Source organism: Diabrotica undecimpunctata, chromosome 4 (genome assembly GCF_040954645.1).
Source record: "Diabrotica undecimpunctata isolate CICGRU chromosome 4, icDiaUnde3, whole genome shotgun sequence".
In the NCBI taxonomy this organism is placed as follows: domain Eukaryota; kingdom Metazoa; phylum Arthropoda; class Insecta; order Coleoptera; family Chrysomelidae; genus Diabrotica; species Diabrotica undecimpunctata.
This window is the reverse complement of record NC_092806.1, coordinates 51,539,169-51,566,183: the sequence shown is the minus strand read 5'-3', so window position 1 is coordinate 51,566,183 and position 27,015 is coordinate 51,539,169. Positions and strand designations below refer to the sequence as shown.

The 27,015-nt window shown below is 31.8% G+C and overlaps 1 protein-coding gene across 2 annotated transcripts in view; it reads right to left on the bottom strand.

Moving 5' to 3' along the window:
* The window catches only part of LOC140439507 (sodium/potassium/calcium exchanger 4-like), a 63,649-nt gene that overhangs the window by 34,475 nt on the left and 2,159 nt on the right, over positions 1–27,015 (bottom strand). Inside the window, exons 1-3 of one of the 2 annotated variants that reach the window (XM_072529469.1) lie at positions 21,274–21,491; positions 18,086–18,259; positions 2,340–2,527 (exon numbers count right to left, since the gene is read on the bottom strand). In XM_072529469.1, the coding sequence (XP_072385570.1) occupies positions 2,340–2,527; positions 18,086–18,259; positions 21,274–21,277 (366 nt within the window). In that variant the 5' untranslated portion in view covers positions 21,278–21,491. Of the gene's footprint in view, positions 1–2,339; positions 2,528–18,085; positions 18,260–21,273; positions 21,492–27,015 lie in introns of those variants that run through there. The other variant, XM_072529468.1, reaches the window with a different exon arrangement.

The window sequence follows — 27,015 nt, the reverse complement described above, 5'->3', positions numbered from 1 at the left end:
ATTATTCGCTCTGCATATGGTGCCATACGATGGCATAGTATATTGGAGAATATTTTATACGCTACATTTAGGAGCGTAATTCCTCGATAGTTAGAGCATTCAAAGATATCTCCCTTTTTGTGTATGGTGCAAAGTATTCCAATATTCCAATCACTGGGAAGGGACTTCTGTATCCATATTTCTTTTATAAGCTGCTGTAGCGCTATTATGATATCGTGGCCACCTTCTTTATATAATTCCGCTGGCAGATTATCTATTCCAGGTGATTTGTTTCTGGCTAGTTTGTTTACAGCATCTTTAACTTCCAGCATCGTTGATGGATCCTCCTCCCTCTCGTCTGCTCCGCTTACCCCACAGCTTTCGTCTTCCGGGTTGACTTCTTCTTCCTATATATTAAGTATCTGGTTAAAATATTCCGTCCATCGGTTTAGTACGTCTGTTCTTGTTGTTAATAGATCGCCATTCAAACTTCTACATTGATTTGTATTTGCCTTGAATTCTTTTCTGTTGATGTTAACTTTCTTATAGAATGTTCTGAATTCTTTCTCTCTGTTAAGGTTTTCTATATATTGTTCTATATAAGTTCCTTTTTTAAGTGGTTTCGTTTCTTTATTCTGTGTATTTTCTTTTTTTCTCTTCTCTTTATCTGGTAATTCTCTATACTTGTTCTAGTTTGGCAGGTAAGCATTTTTGCATAGGCTTTATTTTTTTTCTGTGTTGCGTCTTTGCATTCATCGTCAAACCAGTGATTTTTTCGGGTACAAGTTTCTGTTCCTATTTCATCTTGTGCTGCTGACTCAATATCTTCCTTTATCCTGTTCCAGTAGGAGTCTATATCCCTCTGGTCTTCTTCGCTTAGACTTTGATTCCTTAACCTATTGGTAATATTTTCCCAGTACTGTTTTGTAATAGTTGCATCTCTCAGCTTCTCTACATTCCATTTCTTTCTATCTAGTTTTTTTCTTTGTTGGAATTTGAAATTCTAGCCCTTAGTGTGAAGATCACTAAACAATGGTCTGAATCTATGTTTGCACCTCTATAACTTCTGCAGTTTGTTACGTCCGTTCCGTGTCTTGAATCTATTAAGATGTGATCAATCTGACTAGTTGTTCTTCCATCAGGGGAGGTCAAGGTTACCTTGTGTATATTCTTGTGTTCAAAATAGGTGCTAGCGACGGTCGTGTTCAGTGCTGCTGCTAAGTTTATCAATCGTAATCCATTATTGCTACTGATGTTGTGTAGCCTATGCCTTCCTATAGTTGGCATAAAAACTCGCTTTCGTCCTATTCTTGCATTCATGTCACCTAGCACTATCTTGATGTCATTTGTCATCAAATGCATACACAACCCTTTTTAAAAGCAAGTCAAAAAGCCAATCTTATCTGGTCAACGTTTCAAACCAAAAAAACAATGAAACAGGAGTAATAACAGCGATTTGAAAATGCGGGCCGTGCATCCTCTAAATGGGTCCTCCCGGTAGAAATCTAGAAAAAAAATTCTTTCTATATTTTCATAATAAAACGAAGAGGAAAAAAACCGCTAATATGAGCGGTATAAACACTATCAATATCAATTAGCCTATATTTGTCCACTGCTGAACGTAGGCCTCCTGTAAAATGTTCCACCTATGTCTATCTTGAGCTTCTTGCATTCAGTTGGTGGTGATGTGTTTGATATCATCCGTCCATCTAGTCGGTGGTAGTCCTCTGCTTCGATATGCCTCTTGCCTTGGTCACCATTCCAGAATATTTCTGGTCCATCTATCAACCGTTAATCTGGCAACATGTTCGGCCCAAGCCCATTTAGTCATGGCTATTTTTTCAACCGCATCTGTGACTCCTGTTCTTCTTCTATAAACACTATACTACCCTTAAAAGATGCCTTAATCACTTAACATGTGCTCTCACCGGTCACCAAAACAACTCTCCCTTACTGCCTTAAATCTTGGTGTCTGCATATTATTTATTACTTAAAACCAAATTAATAGTACCATCACAGCTATATTTACTTCCTGGGAAAGTAAAGGTGGCTGTGGTACTACACGTATAAACATATTGAGGGCAAATTTAAGACAGTGTGTCATATGTGTTTACAAAATGTATGTGTCATATAAAACAGCTTATATGGTAAAAGCAATAAATAATTTTTAAAAAGACTAAACATAGAAGACATAAATTATTTGGAAACTTAAAACTAAGGCGTAATTCGACGAAATATAACTAGTTTACCAGATGAAGTAAAAATATCATGATACAGCAGATTAAAAATCTTAGGGCAATCTGACTAAAGAAATGACAACGTTTAGTACATTTTAATAATCTAGAAATAAGTATACATACCACTGCTGTAGTGAATCCACAGCAAGCCGTTACTGCTAAAATATTAAACACTGCCGAACCCACGATGGTGCCCAAGCCGATGTCTCCTTCAGTAATAAAAGTACCCACAATGTTGACAAACAACTCTGGGGAAGAAGTGGCTGTTGCCATAAAAGTTGCTCCGCCTATGTCATGCGGTATTTTCAGAACTAAAATAAGTATAAATATATAATTTTTAATAACAATACCTTTATCGGAGCTATTGGTACTTATAACCAACTAAATAAAATTAATATTTTCTAATATCGTGTTAACAATCACAAGGGGTTTAAATGAAGCGCAATGAAGAAGAAAAAGGGGACCCGCAAAATTCATTATTTGCCACGGGGTACAACAAATGGTTGAACAATTGTAGTTTTCTTAAACTTAACAGGATAATAGACAGAAGTTCATATACCGAGTGGACCAAAAGTCAGTTAACGCTATAAAAAAATCCGCACGTCTCACATCTCGTGAATTAGAAACATCACGCACCAATTTTCATCGTATGTTAAAAAAAATGAAGATGCATTGTTATCGTCCGCGTTTATTGCAGGCGTTATCTGAAGACGATTTAATGGACCAAAGATCGCAGGCTTCATTGGACTACCTAAGTTAACACGTCACAAGGGGCGAGGATGTTAAAAACCTTTCCAAGCATTTCTAATTTGTGTGTATTTGTCCCATAGGAAGTAGTAAATAGGTGTTTTTAATTGTTTGAAGAATAAACAAGGACTTTTGGTTATGAACATTCATTATCTGTGATTGGTATTATTTGTTGTTTGTGAATTTGTGCGGTAAGAATATAAAAAGATTAAGATATTTACTATGAATGTTCATATTTTAAGGTCACGTTATGGTTTTATTCAAACTTTAATTATTTTTTACTGTATTTCAAGATATATTGTTGCTGTTTTTATCGGGGTTATTTCAAAATTAATCAATAAATAATTGAATGTATTTACGACGTTAATAGTATATTACTTTATGAGGCGGAGAAGCATGACTTTTCTTGACGCGCCCGATATTACGCGCCGAACGAAGTGAGGCGCGTAATAGAGGGCAAGTCAAGAAAAGTCGCTTCTTTGCCGAATAAAGTATACTATTTTTTCTTCAAACGTAGCAATTTTTAACCATAAATAGTACAATTCATACGCTATTTTTACTCGAAATTAACTGTGACAACTATCAAAGTCGTCTAGATGTTAGAAATTAAAATAATTATGTCGTCGGTAGGATTTGCGTCTCCCTGGTTACAGTTGTTTGACAGTTGTTTGCAATTATTAAAGACAGCTTATTGTTGTTGCAACCGCAAGCGCAAATTTAGTGCGAAAATGGAAAACCTAAACGAAATTGAGTCCGCGGCTAATGATGCAGTAGCACGTTGGAATGATTGCTGAAAGTTGTTCTCGACCATCAGTATCATCAACAATTACCAATGCGTATCAAGAGTCGGGAACATTTTTGCACGGTTTCAATTTTGAAAATGCCTCATTAACTAATTGTACTTTTAATATTACTATAAATAAAAATGATGTTTAATTGTTGTTAATGACATTTGTATTGTTGCTTTGTGACATGTTTCATATTGTTGCCATGACAACATTTTTCCCTCCGCCGTAAAGAAATGGGAAAAAAACTGCTGCCGGAGGAGACATCAAACTTTGAAAGGATCAAGTTAGATAAGTAATGTCATCATTATTTGACGTTTGAAGAAAAAAAATATTTAAATTAATGTTTTAATGCGCTAGTGATTTTATCCTCTAAGAGAATAAATATATTCGTTTTCTCGTAGTTTAAAGAGTTATTAGTAGTTGTGTTGTCATAACTGAAAAATTCAGTGATACTGGATATCTTTAACACATTACTAGACATTATATGCCCAGACCTAAAAAATAAACTCAAAAACTATAAAAACATTCAAAAGACATTTTTTAAACACTCATTATGGCAATTTGATAGAAAGGTTTCCGCAGAATGTTGTGTTACAACTTAATCAACGAAAAAACGAATATCTTTAGTATTTAACAGGATAAAATCACTGGCAACGAAAAAGGAATAAAACACGAATTTAAATATTTTTCAACTTCGTAAATAAATTCAATGATTTATGGATTTATTTTGAAATAAGCCTGATAAACACAACAATAAAATACTTTGAAATAAGTAAAAAAAGAATTAAAGTTTTAATCATACAATAACATAACCTTAAAATATGAACATTCATAGTAAATATCTTAATACTTTGATATTCTTACATCACAAATTCGTGAACAAAAAATAATACCAATCGCACGGAAAGAATGTCCATAACCAAAATTCCTTGTTTATTATTCAAACAATACAAAAAAACCAATATTTCTTACTTCTTATGGGACAAACAACTAATTAGAAATGTTTGGAAAGGTTTTTAAAATCGCCGCCCATTGTGACTTAGGCTTAGGTATTAGACTTAGGTAGTCATTTTGCGAATGGTACACTGGGTGCGCAGAAGACGACGCAAATTTTTACCCATTCATTGTTTGGTCTGACGAAACTTAATTTAAATTGAACGGACGAATTAATCGTCTCAATTGTGTGTATTTGTCATATGATAACCCTCATGTAACCATCACAGAAGAGTTAAATATTTCTGGCCTACAGTATGGGCTGTAATTTATGCGGGTGGTCTTGTTGATCCATAGTTTTTTAATAAAACCGTAAATTCTGAATATTACCTGAAACTTCTCATCAATTTAAAAGGAGAACTTGAAAATAATCCACAGTTACAATTTATTCGATTTTTCAGCAAGACGGCGCACCATCTCATTATGGATTTCGTGGGTTCGTGAGTTTCTAAATGACCAGTTTAGTGATTGGATAGGGAAAAGAGGCACAATTGAATGGCCCGCGTGTTCGCCAGAGTTGACGCCCTGTGATTTTGCCTTGTAAGGAGTACTTAAAGATAAAGTTTTTGACACCCCAATACGGTATAGTCGACACGTAATTTCGTGAGAAAATTTATAGGAACCAGAACGGGTAAAATACTAGAAAATGGCAACAATGTCAGAGTGGTCACTACTTTATTGAACAGTAGCGTAGATATCTAATTTTTAATTAAATAAAAGTTTTTATTTTTATTTAATTTTATTTTAGAAAAAGTTTCATTTTCTATAAAGTTTAAATAAAAAATATTGGTGTTGTTAACTTCTGTGATATATCTAGGAAGAGATAACACTAATCGACTCGGCTAAATAGAACTTATTGTAAAATAACAATACCTATAAAAAATTGTTAATAAAAGTAATTATCACATACAATTAAACAAATGTTTTATGTACAAGTATTTAAGTATACAAACGTTTTAATAACACAACTGCTCATAAGTTTTAAAACTTATGATCACATTTTATTCCTGATAACTTAGTTATTGTAATAAAAAAAATAGAGAATTCATTTTTTAAATTATATACAGGGTATTCTATTAACAACTTTGGTTTGACACCGTGTGAGAGAAGACTTAGTACCTCAATAATTTAAAAATGGGTAAGAAGTCTAAAACTTGTATGAACATCTTTTTTTATATATCTAGCAGGTATTTTCTAATAACCTAACCTGTACTTTGATTTAGAAGAAGAACTTACTAATCTACTCAGAATCACTGTTATCACTAGTATCAGTTGTATCTTCTATATTTATAGTTAATTTGGTTAATGCTAGTAAATATTTAACATAGTCATTTTCCATTGCGATTACATGTTTGATTACACTTGTCCAGTTGGTTGCTGTGATCTTTGTGACTTCTCTTCTAATTAACTGGAGAGCAGTAGACAAAAATTTAGGAGCCACGTTTCTTCTTCTTCTATTTCCTTTAAGTTGTGTCCATATTAACTCTATTGGGTTCAATTTACAATAGTAAGGAATAAGTACGATTGTAAATTGTAATACTGGGCATACCAAGCACGGTATGCCCATTACTGCGAGTACAGTTATCAACAACATATTCCTTCTGGTACTGTCTACTGTAAACAACCTCCAACAATTGCTTTTTACTATATGATGCCTCAAAGTACAAATCTTTCTCAAATAAAAATTCTTGAATTTGTAATTTGTTTCAAGTAATATTTGAAATTTTCTCATTAATCTTGAATAATATGATACATTGTCCATGATAATCACACTATATTTAGGTAATCTCGGAAGAAGAGGTTCTTCAAACCATGATTCAAAAATTAAACTTTTCATATCCTCATGATAACCTAGAGACGCGTTGTAATATTTTTTTGCAGATATTAATAATACATCATCAATCCATATATTTTCTCAACCGCAGTGTAAAATTATAATTCTCTGTCCTGTCATGAGTATCACACTAGGTCTCATCTAAATAAACAACATTTCGTTTCATTTTTTGATACTAAGTTATCTATCTGATAGAAATGTTTCTTAAAGAAATAATTATTCTAGTACTTTCCATTATGGCGCTTGTCTAAAGTTTTGTACTTAAAATTATTGGCTTTATGAAATAATCGAAGTGTTGTTGCTGAATATAAGAGAATATCCTTTCGAACCAGTTGACTTCGAAGGCTTTCAATAGTTGAAAAAATATTAGCCGCATCCATTTTGTATATTGTTCTGATTATAGATTCCTTTAGGTGCGGTTTTATTTGTGTGAATTTGCACAATCCTTTCTCCTCTGTCTAGAAGATGTTTCTCCTATAGTCTTGTAGCAGATTGCTTTGGACACTCTGATAAATAAGTTTCTACAATTGTTTCTGATTTAGACAATTTAGAACACAATCCTTCATAAACATGTTTCAGCATATGTTTGGATGGTATCATCAGAGAGGTATTGAAAATGTCGCTTACATTTTACTACACGGCTTTGTAAAAATATTCCAATTGATTACAGGGTTCCACTGGCTCTTCAGCTGCAGAATTATTATCACACCACGGGTGCCACATTTCAAAAGTATTTTAGTAAAATTATAAAGTTTTACATATTTTTATGTACTTGCGTTCCTTGTGAGTTTTATAAAAACTAACTTCTGTTTTTTTTTTCAAAAAAACATTAAACGTTTACATCTTTGGTTCCTGAGTTGAACTTTTTTTATACTTCATCTCCATCATATTGATAACTGAAAGCATTAAAATTGACGCTCGAACTTCTTTTTCGATGTATATATATATATATATATATATATATATATATATATATATATATATATATATATATATATATATATATATATATATATATATATATATAAGAATTACTGGATATTAGTGACTGTCGATATAAACAAACAACACAGTTTATTACTTTATCTTACTTTTTATTTATTATTTTACTATCTGTACCTAAGTTTTAAAGAATTTTAGAATGTATTTTGTCCATTATTTTATATGTGTGTTATTAATGTTGAGTGTTTATGCTTTTATAAATAATCTCAACGACTAGTAAGTTGCACTGAAGAATTGTAATATTTTATAAATATTTACATTTTTTTCTTATTACAGTGTCTTGAAAAAGGAATAAAACCATTCCGAAAGCTAGACAAAAAGTCATAAGAGTGTTTAATTAACATCCCGGCCAATTTTCTGACTGCAACCCTAATAAACTGTGTTGTTTATATATATATATATATATATATATATATATATATATATATATATATATATATATATATATATATATATATATATATATATATATATAATTCTAGAAGAAGAGATTTTTCAATCCATGATTCACAAAAAATCCCTCCACCCTCCATATCCTCATGATAATCTAGATTCACGTCATTTTTTTTGCAGATATTAATAATAAATCGTCGATGCATCCGTTTTCTACACCGCAGTATAAAATTATAATTCTGTCCTTTATTGGGCGGTACTGAATTAGAACACTTTTTGTTATTATTCGTCCAACTTTTTTTCACGGTATCATGAGTACCATACCAGGTTTCATCCAAATAAACAATATTTCGTTTAAAAATAAAGTTTAAAATAATATAAAATATTATACTACCTACCCAAGTGTAAACCACTGGACGGTCGAAACAAAATTTATTGGGGTATAGTACATCCACTAATAATTTTCCAACATAAACATGTCACATTCTGGTATTAAAGAGACCGCCTTTCAAATCAAGGTTGTCAGACATATTTCCTAAAATTCCCAAGGTTATATTTAAAAAATATTCTCTATTCTCTATTCGTTATTATTTAATTGCTAGTCAACGAACGACACTCTTAAAAAATGATATGAACATATTCCCAAAAAATATATCTATAAATTAATTAACTAGGTACTAATATTTCCATGGACTCTTCACTAATGAATTAAAGCAACCGTGAACGTTTATAATATATATTACTTATGCTCTAAGTAATTTTCGAATATCGGCAACATTGTAGTCTGGAGAGAATTTGGACCTTCGATCTATCTTGACGTTGCCATGTTGGTGAATTCAGCGGTAATACTCTTATAGATATAATGATCGACTTTTAAGAAATCAGACATCTTTTAAGAATCCAAGTTCTCAAAAACGGTTACAAGAATTGTATAATTTTTTTCCAAATTTCATTGATTTTATACCTTACCTGGAAACATGAAAAATTGCAGATATATTAATATGTTATATTAAAGTTACATTCAGTAATTTTAAACTCATGCATTATGACAACAGCGCAGCGCAAAGCGATAAATCGTAATGAACACCTGTGTGTCTGGATATGTGACACCCTAAAATATTCCTTTTTGCAACCAGATAACACAGGCGGAGGTTTATAAGGTATAAGATATAATTATAATATTATATTTTTCTAGAATGGCATTTTGGAGACCGTTTGAAACGAATGAGCAAGATGCATCAACTTCTGTGTTATCAATAAATAATGACAATTATTTTAATGACAGCCCGGAATTAAAAAATAAAGATTTGCACGTACAATCCCAAAGAATAATTTTAAATATGTATGAGTGTTTGAAAAAAGAAAATATTGGGATGGCTGATAATGCAATTGTTTCGAGAATTCATATATTAACAAAAATCGGGTATAAGACGATATATACAATTATTAAATTAGGCACTGTTACAGATCATTCCTTAAAACGAAAGCGACCAAATAAAAAATTGGGTAGGATTGACACTGCTGCAAAAGACGTTATTCAGCGAACAGTTTACAATTTTTACAAAGAAAATAGAGTGCCTACTTTAGAACTGATTCGTGAAAAATTGAGAGATTTCCCTGAATATAATTATACATCTTTGGAAACACTGCGCGAGATTTTGATAAGTTGTGGATTTAAATATAAGAAATTAGATAATCGAATGGTAATAATGGAATCTCGGCGTATTGTTGAACTTCGACGAGAATATTTGAGTAAAATAAAACAGTATCGTAATTCAAACAGAAACATAATCTATTTAGACGAAACCTGGTTCGATACGCATGATGTTGTCAAGTACGGCTGGGTTGACAACACAAACAAGTGTGCGTTAAATACACCGTGTTCACGAGGAAACCGTGTTATTATTCTTCATGCCGGAAGCAAAGATGGTTTTGTATTTAATGCATTGCTATTGTCGGCCAAAAATATAACAAAGTCTTCTGCCGATTATCACGAAGATATGACAGCCGATTTATTTGAAAAGTGGTTTGTTGAACAACTCTTGCCCAATATTCCGCCGAATTCAGTGATTGTTATGGATAATGCGTCGTATCATTCCCGCATATTAAATAAAATACCTAATAATAACACGAAAAAGGACGAAATTTTAAAATTTATGCAACTTAAAAACATCACTGTTCCTAAAAAGATTCCAGTAAAGAAAGAATTAATTAGAATGATCAAAAGTCGGAATTTTAAAAACGAATACGTTATTGACACCATTTGCAGCAGGCACGGCCATACTCTTTTGCGATTACCCCCATACTATTGCATTTTTAATCCAATTGGAATGGTTTGGGGTACCGTAAAAAAACGATTGCGAACATATAATCAGTCACTAACATTAAGCGCAGTGGCCATTGAGAATATTCGAGAAGTAATTAGTGGCATTAATAGCGATGTGTGGAAAAATTGCGAAGCTCATGTTTTAAAAATAGAAAACGAATATCCTGTTTTACCGGCAATAGCACCAATAGTTATCCAACCTGGGAACGATTCGACTTCAGAAGACTCTGACGATTCTTTTTAGTCCTTCTAATTAATTTCTTTACAGCTATCGCGATGCATCTTGAACACTAGTATTCATTATTATACAGTGTGTCACATTTAAGATGAAAACACCTCTATATATCAGCTATCAAAATACATACAGATTTAAAATTTTGCACAGTCATACATGTTGATAGTGCACATTTTTTTAAGATAGTGATCTGAAATTTTAATTTTAAACGCGACTTTAAATTCGCAATTTTAGTTTTTCAGTATTATTTGTAATCTCGATCATAAATCTACAATTGATGCATCTCGGGACAGCCAACTGTCCGTTTTAGAATCCTGACTACAATTGAAGATCTTATTTCCAAAGTGTCTTAAATCCATATAATGAAATCCATAAAATTACAGATTTTCATACAAATTTAACATACAAATTATACAATTTTCATATGCACTTTTAAATAAATAAGAAGTTGTTTTGGTACATATAACTTTATTCTAGACTTGAAGAAATCTATAAAGTTTAAAAAAAGAAAATTAAATCTTATCTAAATATATATATATATATATATATATATATATATATATATATATATATATATATATATATAAAAGGGGTTGAGGTTAATTGGGTATACAGCTGATTAAAAGCCAAGTGTACTCTGTTTAACAATTCATTATATTTCGCCAATTTTCATTGGCATCATCAGATGAGAGCTACAATTATTTAAAACATGGTAAAATATAATTTAATAATAGTTTGTTGTTTATATACTTACTTAATTGAGGTTAATGGCAGTGCGATTTATTTTAATACCATCAAGTAAAAATTTTTTTGTTGGAATAATGTTGAATGTAGTTGATGTTGATTACAAATTAAAATATAGGAAACAAATACAATTCAAATTAAAAATAAAACAGACACAACGTTTAGTTCGGTAAATGTCATTAAGGTTAAGTACTAGAACTATCAAATATCGAATGTTATTAATTGACTTTTGTGAAGATGATTAGTTCCATGGTGTTGACGTAGTAGTTGTTTATTTGATTAATATTTACTGTAAGGTGTGTTATAGTTGAAAAAATTTTTGAAATTACATTATGTGTTGTATTAATTATTTGATAGTTATATGTGTCTATTTATAACAATATAAATAGACCTTTGAAGAGTCCTATTCAAAAATGCCCCGTTTAAACAAATCGAAGGTTGAAGGGTGCCGGACATTTATGCCGGAAACAATTCAAATTCAAAAGATCACCTTTTTCTGCTACGGAAAATATTGCCCCGATTTCTCACCAAAATCAATGTTGAGACTTTAGTTTAGATACTCTTGAATCTCAAAAATACTCATTTACATATTTTTCAAGCCTCGAAAATGCATATTAGGTATCGTATTTTTCGGATTTTAAATCGCCTATATCTCCAAAACTATTAACTTTTGAGAAAAATGACATAGATCTTATTTAGAGTCACCCAAAAACCTAAAAAATATTTCTTGGAGCACAAAAGGTGATATTTTGAATTTGTTTAAAAAATTGTTTAAACAATTTCTGCCCAAAAATTGAGAAATTTTCCTGAATATAATTATGTAAAAATTAATAAAAATTATATAATTTTTCTTGAAATATGCGTTTGATGAACTGATCCCTTTTCTTAATTTCCACGCCAATGGTCGGCATTGACATCAAAGAATCTTAAAAGCCGACGCTTGGCAAATTGACATTGGAAAAAGTATAACTTACTTTATGGTTTCGGTCGCTCGGGCAAATATTGTTATCTTACGCAAAGAATGCGTCGATGATAACTTTATCTGAGCGACTGTACAAATTTTACCAGGCTCATCTAAATGTAAATATCGAAGAGAATATTAAAACCTTGTATTATTATACATCTTAGTCATTGATAATTTCGCAGTTAATAACTACTCCTGGTAAAGTACTTTTATTTTAATTTGTATTGCCTGCTTTTATTACAGATAAATATATTTTTACACAGTCTCACCGAAATACGAGGCGACTATATATGCAGTACTTAAAATGCAGGATTGCAGAAGAATTTGAAGTTCTCCGTGCCAACTTGGAATTCTGTAGAAAGCGTTGTTTTACTATGTATAAGCGTTGCCAAAAATGTATTGTTGAAGGTGGTTTACATTTTGAACATAAAATATAAAGCATGCACTTTTTTGTACCTACTTATTTACTATAAACAATAAATGTTTTTGTTACTCCACTTATTTTTGCTTTTATTAATATACAAAACGGTTAACTGACTTTTGGTCCACTCTGTACTATATTATAACAGGGGTAGCGAAACCGCGGCTTGCGAGCCACATGCGGCTATTTAGGGAATATTTGTGGCTTTCGATAAATGAAACCGAGTTTCTTTTTATTTTTTTATTATTTTATTTTAAATAATTATCCGTATGTGTTTCAAAATGTCTTTTAAATTACTGACAATAAATAAGAAAGACTAAGTCGAACGTCATAACAAATTCCATTTCCGTCCAAGTTAAGAATATGGTTTAAAAACTGCGTGAACGAACGTTCGCTAATGACAGGGTACTAAAAGAAGAAGAAGAAGAAGAATCGACCGACTTCAGACCGATGTGTATCTCTCTTGCTACGATGTAATCTGGAATTTTTTATAAGTTAACTATAATTTATTTGGTAATATGTAACACGTGCAGAGCTGTAAAAGATACTTTTTAAAAGTATCTAGATACTTTTAAGATACTTGAGGTAAAAATTATCTTAAGATACTAAGTATCTAAGATACTTTTTTGTGAAAGTATCTAAAGATACAAAATACCGGAAAAGTATTTAGAGTAAAAATATCTTAGATACTTTCAAGTATCTAAGATACTTTTGAGTATCTAAGATACTTTTAAGTATCTAAGATACATTTAAGTATGTAAGATACTTTTATGTATCAAAGATACTTAGATGCTTTTCTAGTATCTAAGATACTTAGATACTTTTGCAGTAACTAAAATACTTTTAGGGTATAATATAAAGATACTCGGTACTCTACTACTCTACAGTAGATTGTCTATACTTTTGTTTTAAAAACATCATTTTAACCCTTTAAATTATCATACAATTTTAGTTTAAGCCAGCAGGTACTTTGAAATGGTATACTTTGGGCTTTGGGGTAGATAAGAAATAAAAGACGTTAAGTTATTACAAACTAATAACTATGTATTGAAAACAAAAATCCAACATTAAATTTTCAAAACAATATAAAATAAACATAAATTCGTGTGTTAAAAACAGCATAAGATGCATTATACATTAAAAACAGAACATTCAACATAATTAAATTTTTAAACACAATAGGATAGGATATAAAAAATAGTAACATTTTGGTAGCTAATAACTAGTTAGTATAACCACTAGCTTTTAGTAAAACTAAATTTTCAAAAGAATGATCAGACAAGGCATGACGTCGGGGTGAATTAATAAAAGTTGCAAAAGAAAACATTCTTTCAACAGCTGCAGAAGAAGGTAATGGCGTATTGAACTTTTTAAATAATTGTTCTATAATATTATATTTTTTTAACATTTGCATGTTGGTTTCAGAATCGGCCAAATATTGTAATAGTTGCAGCTCAGCTTGTCGTTTATATCTAAATCAGTATAGCCAGTGTTTTCGTTTTACGTTTGAAGATCGGAGTATTCGGAGTTAATATCAAATTCAAAGAAGTTGTTTTGCATTTTGGTACTTTTCATTACAGTAGTAATGTTATTTGTACTTACATCAAATTGTTTTAATTGTTCCTCATTTTCCTTCATAATTTTTATAGCTTCTGTAAGTACCAAATCCTTAATTTCACTAAGGTCATTTTCGATATTCCTTATTCCTCGAAATGCAGTAAGCCAACGTGTTTTAAATAAAGGATTAGTAACTGCAGCAATTATTGCAGATTGGTTAGTCAACTTAAGAAGTTTTTCAAATCTGGAGTTTAAAGATACTGTCAGAGCGTTCAAAATAGGTTCCACATATTTAAACTTATTGGCTTTAAGCTTTTCAATTTTAACAAACAAGCTTACGATTGATGGTAGAAGGAAACTGTAGTACATATTTTGTTCGCCTTGAAGAATGTCAAGTGCCAAATCAAACGGTTTTATATTTGGCATAATTCTGCTAAATAATTTAGATCAGTATCTCTGAGTAGTATCTCTGATAATGCTGCGGGCCGGCGGGCGGGATGCAAAGAACAATACACATCGTCTCTACCGATACGGCCGGCGCGACAGGTCGAAGCTTGTCGGATCATGAAAAGTATCTATTTCTCAGGTTCTGAGTAAGTATCTAAGATACTTTTTTGTATCTAAGATACTTTTTTGTATCTAAGATACTTTTTTGTATCTAAGATACTTTTAGTATCTAAAGATACTTTTAAAGATAAAAGATACTAGATACTTTTAAGAAGTATCTAAAGTAAAGGTAACTTTTAAATGAACCAAAAAGTATCTTAAATAAAAGTATCTAAGATACTTTTAGTATCTTAGATACTTTTTTTATCTTTTTACTAAAGATACTTTCAGCTCTGAACACGTGTTATTATTGTTTTAGTAAAGATAGTGCAAACACTCTGACCCTGGAGCTGTGCGAAGGCGGAGTCAAAATTCACGTAAAGGCAGAAAGGTTCTACTGTAAACCAAATTTCGTCTACTGCGCCGTGGTCAGGAGTGTTTGCACTATCTCTAACACAACTTTTTTTCCAATTCTTTAAAAAATATGACGACAATTGATTCTTATGTATGTTAGATATCTACGAATGCTGAATATTAATTACTTAGCAGTGTTGGAAAAAGTAATGGAAGAAATAATTTCCTTTATCGACTCCTTTATCGAATTACTTATTCAAGTAAAAAAATTCGCATTCCCACGAGACTGGACAGAAATTATTGACTATTTACACGCTGTGGCATTGTCTTAATAGAATATGTAATAGAATATTAACTAAATTGGGTTAATGCCAACAATATTGACGATATACCAATTGAGCATAAATATAACCATCTTAAAAAAAGGCCTCAAGTCTTAAATTTCTGCTAACTGCAAGAAAAAAACGGGTGTGGCAGTCCAGTGGGACTGCCGGTGGAAGTTACACTTCTATACACGCATTCGCCGTTACAAATTTATTTGGGAGTCAATCTGCACAATCATTATATATGTAATTCTATAGGTAAGACATAGCAGAAAGAGAAACATAATTAATAACTTACTAACAATGAAGGATTGAATCAATGTTTTGATGAAAATGTATATTTTTATTTTCATATATGTATGAAAGGAGTTGAATGCAAAAATTTTTTTACAGATCCTCTGCAGTAAAATTCATTGTTTATTTTGTTATTTATATAATAATACAATACAAATTAAACTGCAATATTCATAAGTATTTAAAAATGACAATAATGTAATAATATTAATAAAAAGGTCTTCCCAGACTGGGAATCGAACCCTGGTCTCCCGCGTGATAGGCGGGGATACTGACTACTATACTACCGAGGACTAGCCAGAGACGCATTTCAAAATTGACAGTTCTGGATCATACAGAGAGATTATTATTTTGAAATACAAAAGACCAATATAATTGTGAACATTTAATAAATAATACAAAACATATCACATAAATAATAATATTAATAAATATTTTATTATATGTATAATATTATATGTATATATATATATATATATATATATATATATATATATATATATATATCTTTATATAATATATATAATATTAAATTATGTATACAAAAGGAACATTTTTATATTCGAGAGAGGAAGAGACAGAAAATATATCTTCTGTCTCTCTCTTACGCATTATCTTACATATGTAATGATTTCGCGTATAGAAGTATAACTTCAAAAATAATCCCAGTACAATAAATGAATATACCAAAAAAATTTTAATCTAGAAAAAATTCAATATCTAAGTGTATCTAAGATACTTTTTTGTATCTAAGATACTTTTAGTATCTAAAGATACTTTTAAAGATAAAAGATACTAGATACTTTTAAGAAGTATCTAAAGTAAAGGTAACTTTTAAATGAACCAAAAAGTATCTTAAATAAAAGTATCTAAGATACTTTTAGTATCTTAGATACTTTTTTTATCTTTTTACTAAAGATACTTTCAGCTCTGAACACGTGTTATTATTGTTTTAGTAAAGATAGTGCAAACACTCTGACCCTGGAGCTGTGCGAAGGCGGAGTCAAAATTCACGTAAAGGCAGAAAGGTTCTACTGTAAACCAAATTTCGTCTACTGCGCCGTGGTCAGGAGTGTTTGCACTATCTCTAACACAACTTTTTTTCCAATTCTTTAAAAAATATGACGACAATTGATTCTTATGTATGTTAGATATCTACGAATGCTGAATATTAATTACTTAGCAGTGTTGGAAAAAGTAATGGAAGAAATAATTTCCTTTATCGACTCCTTTATCGAATTACTTATTCAAGTAAAAAAATTCGCATTCCCACGAGACTGGACAGAAATTATTGACTATTTACACGCTGTGGCATTGTCTTAATAGAATATGTAATAGAATATTAACTAAATTGGGTTAATGCCAACAATATTGACGATATACCAATTGAGCATAAATATAACCATCTTAAAAAAAGGCCTCAAGTCTTAAATTTCTGCTAACTGCAAGAAAAAAACGGGTGTGGCAGTCCAGTGGGACTGCCGGTGGAAGTTACACTTCTATACACGCATTCGCCGTTACAAATTTATTTGGGAGTCAATCTGCACAATCATTATATATGTAATTCTATAGGTAAGACATAGCAGAAAGAGAAACATAATTAATAACTTACTAACAATGAAGGATTGAATCAATGTTTTGATGAAAATGTATATTTTTATTTTCATATATGTATGAAAGGAGTTGAATGCAAAAATTTTTTTACAGATCCTCTGCAGTAAAATTCATTGTTTATTTTGTTATTTATATAATAATACAATACAAATTAAACTGCAATATTCATAAGTATTTAAAAATGACAATAATGTAATAATATTAATAAAAAGGTCTTCCCAGACTGGGAATCGAACCCTGGTCTCCCGCGTGATAGGCGGGGATACTGACTACTATACTACCGAGGACTAGCCAGAGACGCATTTCAAAATTGACAGTTCTGGATCATACAGAGAGATTATTATTTTGAAATACAAAAGACCAATATAATTGTGAACATTTAATAAATAATACAAAACATATCACATAAATAATAATATTAATAAATATTTTATTATATGTATAATATTATATGTATATATATATATATATATATATATATATATATATATATATATATCTTTATATAATATATATAATATTAAATTATGTATACAAAAGGAACATTTTTATATTCGAGAGAGGAAGAGACAGAAAATATATCTTCTGTCTCTCTCTTACGCATTATCTTACATATGTAATGATTTCGCGTATAGAAGTATAACTTCAAAAATAATCCCAGTACAATAAATGAATATACCAAAAAAATTTTAATGTAGAAAAAATTCAATTTTAAACGTCTTATTATAACTTACCATGACATATTCTTTCTACTGCTGGCACGAAATACTCGTCGCAAATCATGGCTAAAGCAGTAAAAAGATATATGGTAACGAATATATGGATCAGTACAGCTCCATGTTGACGACTTGTTCTTGAGAATAAATCTTTTGGAAATTCATCTATTGCTGGAGGGGTACAATTCCTATCTAAAAAAAAAAAAACGAAATTACTAAGAACTAAACATTGATTATAAATCGATTGATAAACAAATTATTGCTTACAAAACTTGCAATTTGACCATTTTACCCTACATTACTTTTAATGTTAAATTTGAATGTCATTATCTTTTCTGTGTGTTTATTTTGATGTCCGTAACATAATTTTAGCCAGGCAGTAAGACTGAAATACGAAAACAGCTGTCAGTTCATCCTACTAAAGTGGACCAAAGGTGCTCCTTGGTGGAATGCACACAAAAATAAGACGTTAAGGTTTATAACAAACTCCAAAGATAGTATAAGAGGAGCGTTCTCAAGGCCAGATAAAACGATAGCAGAATTATTGTGAACAGGTGAATAGGAGTATATGCAAGCGGCAAAACGCTAAAAAGAAAATTTCTGCTAAATATTTAGCGATTCTTGAACTCGCAATGTCACTTAAAATGTGCACAAAAAAATTCTATTGTGGCTTTTTGGTTTTGCAGTGTCACCTTCTGCTAACTTACCAACCGTTGATGATTACCAACATCCTTAGAGGAGACGGTACCTAAAGAAGAAGTGTCACCTTTGGTAATACATAAAAACCACAAGATTCTTATGATGGATCTCCTGCCACCCGGATAAAACTAGACTTGCTATCTTTACAAGAAAACATCAGGTAGGGGCACCTAAATTGATGGTCATAAGACTAGAATGTAAATTCTCTGATTAATATTTAAATGAGATTTTTGACAGAAAGTTGAACTGGCATAATCATTTGGACTATACATAAAACGTGTCTCTTGCAATTTTTTGGCTTTGTAGAGGTACCTTTAGAGGCTTAAAGTTCATGCTTGGTTCACCGCCAAATAAGGATTGGAAAATAAAGTTAAGCAGCGATACAAGAAGAAACATTAGGGGTGGTTCCCTACAAATTTAATTCAATTATATTCAGTCATATCTGTTACAACTTGCATAGGTACTTCGCACTTTTCTTTTTTGTGTACTAGTCCTTTTCCATTTTCATCTGGTGTTTTGAATTCTGCTTGTTTAAATAATCTAAATTCTTTCAATCTAGACTCTAAAAATAAAACCAAGCGCAACATCGATCATATAGATCGGCGAGATAGAAATATGTGACAAATAGTCCAGTATAAAAAATTTATTAAATCTCTAGCAGTGGATGCTAACAATAAATACCAAATTTCTATAAGATTCATAAAAAACCGACGCAAGGAAGTTATTAAGATATAGACATGGTTCCAAAAAAATTGAAAGAATTCTCTTCAGTGATTCACCATATAAAATTTAGTTACGGTGATAGATAGGGTAACGGGTACAGCTATTGGCCACTTAAGGGATTGCGAATTAAATTAAAACTGTAAATAGGTATCTTTTAAACTGAAATACTTTTAAAGTGTTTTTGTTGGCGATGAAACATCAAAATTTATAAAAACTCGTCAACTTTTAAAAAGCACCACTACTTAGAGAGATCCCATGTGGTGGACGAAATCCACAATTTTCCTTTATAAAAGTTAAGTTATGAAACTACTTTGAAAAACATTGGACTCCACAATAATGGAGACTTTTTTATACAGTTTTTATTTAATTACTATTTAACTGGGAATAAGCCACAATTAAAGGTTAAAATACGTTTATTGACGTTTCAATTTCCATTCGGAAATCGTTCTCAAAATACAAACATTAGTTCACTAATGTTTGTATTTTGAGAACGATTTCCGAAGTGGAAATTGAAACGTCAATAAACGTATTTTAACCTTTAATTGTGGCTTATTCCCAGTTAAATAGTAATTAATTTAAAATGCCACAAGAAAATAGCTTCAGAACAATAGTTTTTATTTAAACCTGCTTAGAATAAATATATGATGACTAGAAACGAATTGATAGAGAGTAGTATATCTATGTGAAGAACCGCTATTTGGTGACGCCATCCGTAAGAAAAAAGTAATACAACGCAGTATAGAAGCTTCGCTTCAAAAAATAAATCAACTTAATAGTGCTAAAGAAAAAAAATCCAAAATGACTTCAAATCACAATTATACAAAGACTTGTCAAAAAAATTACCTCAGTGTCAGTATGATATTCAAAGTAAGTTAGAACTTTATTTTAATCAAACTTTAATCAAATAAAAGGCAGATCAAGCACAGTTTTTAATTAAATCTTGCCCAAGTACTTTTTGTAAAAATAAATGATGTTTCAACGGCTATTACGATAATAATAGCTACACTACAAAAACTTACATCGGTCAAACTGGTACAACTTTTAACAAACGTGTAGCAGAACACAAAAGGGCTTTTAATAACAGACAAATAGATTCTACATACGCACTTCGCCTTCTAGATCATAATCATTCGTACGAATTCAGAGGAATTTCAAATTCTTCAGATACAAAATAAAAACCTTAAGCTATATTCATTAGAATCTATGGAAATTAAAAAATTAAAAAATAAAGACATAATTCTGCATGACCAACTTGAGACAAACAGTTCTCCCCTCCTCAACCTATTCAGTTAAAGGCTATAAAGGGTAAACACATACCAAAAATAGATCACTCGAGAAAGGCACTCTGCCGAAACAGCTGTAGTGATAAGATATAATAAATTTTGTGGAAGTTTTGAAAACAAAGTTTTCAGTACTTTATTGTTATATTAATTTGCATGTAAAACAACATGCTAATTTCAATAATCTGACTACAATAACACATAAACTGTGAAGTAAATTCACAGAGCGCCTGGGCCAAACAGGGTGTGAGTTAAATACAACTCACGTGGCGTTTAAAGTGTTAAATAGAGAAATAGAGAAAATAGAGAAAAAAAATAAAAGTAGAATAAATAAAGCAGTATATAGTACTATAAAGCAGTATATAGTAACAGCAGTTAAATCTGTTACTGATATAGACCATGATATATACTATATTTTCGAACAAAAATATGTGTTAATGAATAAGAAAATTCTAGTTTCATAAAAAATAAGAAATTATATCGTTTAGTAAAATAAATACATACCCATTTTTATAAAAGAACGAAATGTACCAAAAGTGAATCTTTTCTACATTTTTAACGATCAACTTTGCATTTAAAAAAGCATTTCAAACTCACACGGCAGTATGAAAATAGCTGCCAAGAAATATTAACTAGTTTGTAAGACTATCTTAATAATTAACCCCAATTAAGGCGCATGTCAAGCGTCACGGAATCAATGCGATGAGTGTAGAGCAAAATAGTATTTCTTTCGACTAAATTATTGATAGTAGCCACTAATTTTCTACGAAGCGACATTAAAATATTTATAAAGCTATTAGCGACTTTGAAATACGAACGTAATTTGTTATATTGCTAAATGAATGCTATACGTAGTCGTTATGAAGCGGAACAAAGGAAAAGCTAATAAAACAGCAGGCCTAAACATTTCAAGTGGGCATTATCAGTTTTCTGAGGCAGATTTCAGTAAAAACAGTGGAGAACAGAAAATTAAGTTAGTGGAAAATACGATGTTACAAAGAATTAGTGGAATATTTTTTTAAGAAGCAATGTATTTTTGGGATAGCTGCTACGAGGTATCTATACCAAAGTAAAGAAAGGTTCTCTCAAAACATTTATCCAGAGAAAATCATAAAACAGTGACAAGTTAAGCTAAGGAGACATGCACAAAAAAAATTTAGGAAATATGCGCATATATAATATTTATGCAAGCATTTTTACCAATATATGCCAAAAATATATCATTATATGGCAAAATTGTTTTCTAAAATAAAACAATTAAAGTTAGCACTGTAAAATGGGATGAAATTGGTAATTGCGTGATTCTGAATATTTTAATCCTCACTGAAATCTAAGAAGCTTAACAAATGGTTGACAACGTCGCTTTAGTTAGTAAATACTAGAGTGAAATCGGTGATTGTTTAGTTGAAGTATATTTTTTAAGAAAAAAGCGTGTTTCAATTATGGCTATATTTTTGATAAGTTTCTTTAGCTTCCTAACTTTCCGGTGCGTGAGAAAAACAAATTTCACGTTCTCTGTCAGAACATGTAAACACGCCATTTTTCAGGGTATCATAATTTACGCGGGAAATTAAAAAATTAATGGGGCTAATTCGATCAGTTCTGTAGGGCGAAATTGATCTCCATCGGAGGCGAATTTGATAACATTTTTTCTGAAGAAATCTTAAATTAGTACTTTCTTTTCAGAAAAAATGGTTAGAAATTATATAAGAAAACTTGGTGCTCGTCCGTATAAGGACTAAAACGAAGTAAGGGTGAAAAATGCATGCCAGAAAGTTCTTGAGGAAGGATGGTTCTTACGTCGCACTGCCGAAGAATATAAAATTCCCTATGGAACTCTTAATAACCGCTATAATGGCCGACATGAAATATAAAGTGGTGGGCACACTGTATTTTCCGTAAACGAAGAACAACCCATTATACAGCGTGCTACAATATGCGGCGAGTGGTGATTTCCCCATTTAACTTGCGAGATATAAAATATTTAGCCAAAAGTGTTTTGGATGACCTGGGTCGACACGTGCCTCTTTTCAAAAACAATTTATCTAGAACTGAAAGGGTATATTCATTACTGAGACGGCATAAAGGAGAAATTACCCAAGGCGACCAATATTAAAAGACCTAGAGCTAATATTTCAAAAGAAGCGTTACTTGCCTACTTCGATAATCAGCGTAGAGAATTAAAAAATATTCCACCTAATAATATATTCAATTACGACGAGACCAATGTATAAGATAACCCCAGAAATAAGGAAATGATATTTCAACGCAGCATCAAATATCCCGAACGGGTTTTTAATTTTACTAAAGCAGCAACGACTATGATGATGTGTGCTTAGGCTTCAGGATTGCTGTTACCATCATATATAATTTATAAAGCAGAAAAAATGTGGTTCCAATGAGCTGAAAATGGTCCAAAAGGATCAATTTGCTGTATTGACAGGTGCTGCTTGTAGATTCTCGATATAATCGCACCCACCATGGATAAAGAGATTTACAGACATTTACGAATTGGTTTTCTTTGACCTTTTTACCACATGCAAAACGTCTTAAAGGACGAAAAATCATCATAGGAGACCTTTCTTCACATTTTACCGATGAGGTGATATCTTTATGCGAACAAAACAATGTGGGATTTATATGTTTCAAAAACTCAACACATTTGACCCAACCTCTTGGTGTCGGTTTTTTCTGTCCCATTCGGATGGCTTGGAGGGAAACTCTTAGTGATTGGAAAAACTGTCACCCCACATTAACCACAATAAATAAGAAAGTTTTTAAAAACTTTTTAACCCTCCATCACTCGCACCGTTAGAAAAAATCTAACATTTTTAAATTATTAGCCATAATTTTCGAAATATTGCTTCTTTTGGGTTCTGCAACCAGGAATACTCCTATGAAGACTCGTGTAAGACTATGAGCGAGCGATCGCGTTCGTCGGAGCGTTAGAAGAAATCTAACTATGCTAGTGTTGGCGTGTGTTGATTTTTAGAGAGATCACTTAAGAAAAGTTATAATATTATCATAAAAGGTAAGATTTTTCGTGAAATACCTATAGAAGATGCCATGGAAGAAAGCGGCCAAGATGATGGTTATCCAAGATTTTATGGCAAAGATAAAACACCATGGTTGAAACATAAGAAACACACTCCCAAAGGTAAGACCAAAGCTTGTAATATTGTTACGAACTTACCTGGGGTAAAAGCAAAAGCAAAAACCGCCAAAACCATATTAGAATGCTGGAAATTGTTTTTCTCGGATGCTATTATCAATAATATTGTAAAATATACAAATCAACAACTGGATATGATGAGAGTGTTTTATACTCGCCCTAGGGATTGTCCTGCTGTTGACTACGAAGAAATGCAAGCATTTATCAGACTTTTGTTCCTTGCTGGAGTAAAGAGAGCGCAACATTTAAATACTGATTAACTCTGGAACGTACAAGCGTCTTTGAAAACACTTACCATGTTGGCAAAAAATGAGTGGATGACACAAGAAATTCTAGACCTGATTGAAGTTCGACCTCAACACAAAAATAGAAATATTATCGAATACCGTGAAATCAATAAACGCATAAAAAGAAAAATTAAGCAAGCCAAAGAATCCTGGCTTGAGAAATTATGTAAAGAAATAGAAGACCTCCAAAAAAAGCATGACAGTTTCAACCTCCATAAGAAACTTAAATATACTGCCGGAATTAGAAAACAGAAAAATGCTCACATACTTAAAAGCGCGGACGGAAAAATTTGTGATCACGAACAACAGTGCAAAGAATGGGAGAGATACATCACTGACCTTTTTGATAATGCTTCAAGAGAAAATGCTCCAAATACTGCCTGTGACAACCAGTTAGACAGAGGTCCCAGTATACTGAATTCAGAAGTCAAAAAGGCAATACAGCAAGCCAAAAACAATAAATCACCTGAACCAGATCAAATCCTTGCTGAGCTACTTAAACTTTTAGATGAGGAAAGCATTGCCTGCTTAACCACTTTCTTCCACAAAATTTACAACGAAGGAAAAATACCAGATGATTGGTTAGAGTCACTGTTTATAACATTACCAAAGAAAAGCAGGCCCACCAAATGCAGCGATTTTAGACTAATCAGTTTGATGAGTCACACACTGAAGATACTCTTACGAATTATACAAAACTGAGTATTCCTTCTATGCGAAAGTAGGATGGGTAATAAGCAATTTGGATTTAGAAACGGTCTAGGAACTAGAGAGGCACCATTCTGTATGCGCGTTCTATTACAAAAAAGTTGTGAATTCCGAAAGAATGTTTATGTTTGTTTCATCGACTTCGAGAAGGCGTTCGACAGAGTACAACACGATACACTTTTCGATTGCGTACGGGCAGCAGGACTTGACCACTATAATATAAGACTGCTGAAATACCTATATTACAATCAAGTAGCCTCTATCCAAATTGAAGACAGTCCGACTGAAAATATATCCATCAAACATGGTGTACAGTAGGGTTGTGTTTTGTCACCCACTCTTTTTAACCTGTACTCTGAAGAAATCTTTAGGGAGGCTTTGGATGACAGACAAGAGGGAGTAAGACTAGGTGGAGAAGGAATCAACAATATTAGATACGCTGACGATACAGCCATTCTTGCAGAAAATTTACAAGATCTCCAAACATTACTAAATCTAGTCAGTGAAGCAAGTTATCGGAGAGGCCTTAAAATCAACATTTCAAAGACAAAGTGAATGGCAGTTGGAAAGATCAATATAGATCAAGGTCTGATTTCTTTTAATGGAGAGAAGATCGAAAGGGTAAATCATTTCAAATACCTTGGCAGCTGGTTAAATGTAAATTGTGACTCTGATGAAGAGATAATAACCAGGATCGAAAAATCACGTAAGGCTTTTATGACCTGGAAACCAGTTTTATGCAACAGAAACCTGTCGATGAATATTCGTAAGAAGGTCCTGAAATGTTATGTGTGGTCCATCCTATTGTATGGTTGTGAGACATGGACGTTAAAAACCACAATGCTAAACAAGTTAGAAACATTCGAATTGTGGTGCTATAGACGAATCCTAAAGATATCGTGGGTTTCGCACACTTCCAATAAAGATGTTCTTCAAATGATTAATTCAGAACGTATGCTGATAAACACCATAAAGAGGAGAAAATCAGAATACTTCGGACATACAATTAGAGGACCTAAATACCATCTACTTCGCCTTATAATACAAGGACAAGTGGAAGGAAAGAGATGGATTGATCGAAAGAAACTTTCATGGCTGCGTAATATTAGACAATTGTGTGGTTCCACAGTAGAAGAATTATTTCGCGCAGCAACCGACAGAGAAAGGTTTCAGGAAACATGATGACGGCCAACGTCTGAATAAGGACACGGCACCCAAAGAAGAAGAAAAACTCTGGAAATTAGATGGCACAGCTCCAGATATTTTTGCAGCTACTCTGTCCAAGAAAAAATTTCACCAAATAATTCAAGCTGTAAGATTTGACGACGCCACTAAGAGGCAAGAAAATTCGGCAGTTGATAATCTTGCACCCAATCGAGAAATATATGAAATGTTTGTTTCTAACTGTTTATCTGCATACACTCCTGGATTCTATGTGACCATAGATGGAATGTTGGAACCGGTCCGTGGTCGATGCAAATAAGGGCAGTATATGGCCAATAAGCCAGCGAAATACGGAATCAAGATTTATGCCTTGGTGGACGCTAGAACATTTTTCACACAAAATCTTGAAATTTACCCCTGCAAACAACCTAAAGGACAATATCAACTACAGTGCACAGATAAACTACAGTGCACAGAAAGTTTTTAAAATAATGAAATAACAAATAATAATATAAAATTTGTTATTTCATTATTTTGAAAACTTTTTCTCTCATACACCAACTATAATACAACGCATAGAAGCCATCTCCCACCGGCATGTTTAGAATCTGTGCACTGTACCTAACGATGCATCTAGTGTAGTAAAAAGACTTATACGACTCATAAGTGGATCCGGTCGAAATGTAACTACGGATAATTACTTTTCCTCTGTACCCTTAGCCAACTTTTTATTGAACGATCATTGCTTGACAACAATAGGTACTTTGCGTAAAAACAAACAATTCCCCCTGAGTTGACAAACGTAAAAGAAGGACCTTTATGTAGTAGCATATTTGCATATGGTGACGATGGAAACAAGTGTGTACTTGTATTATATGTGCCAAAAAAATAAGAATGTACTACTACTTTCAACAC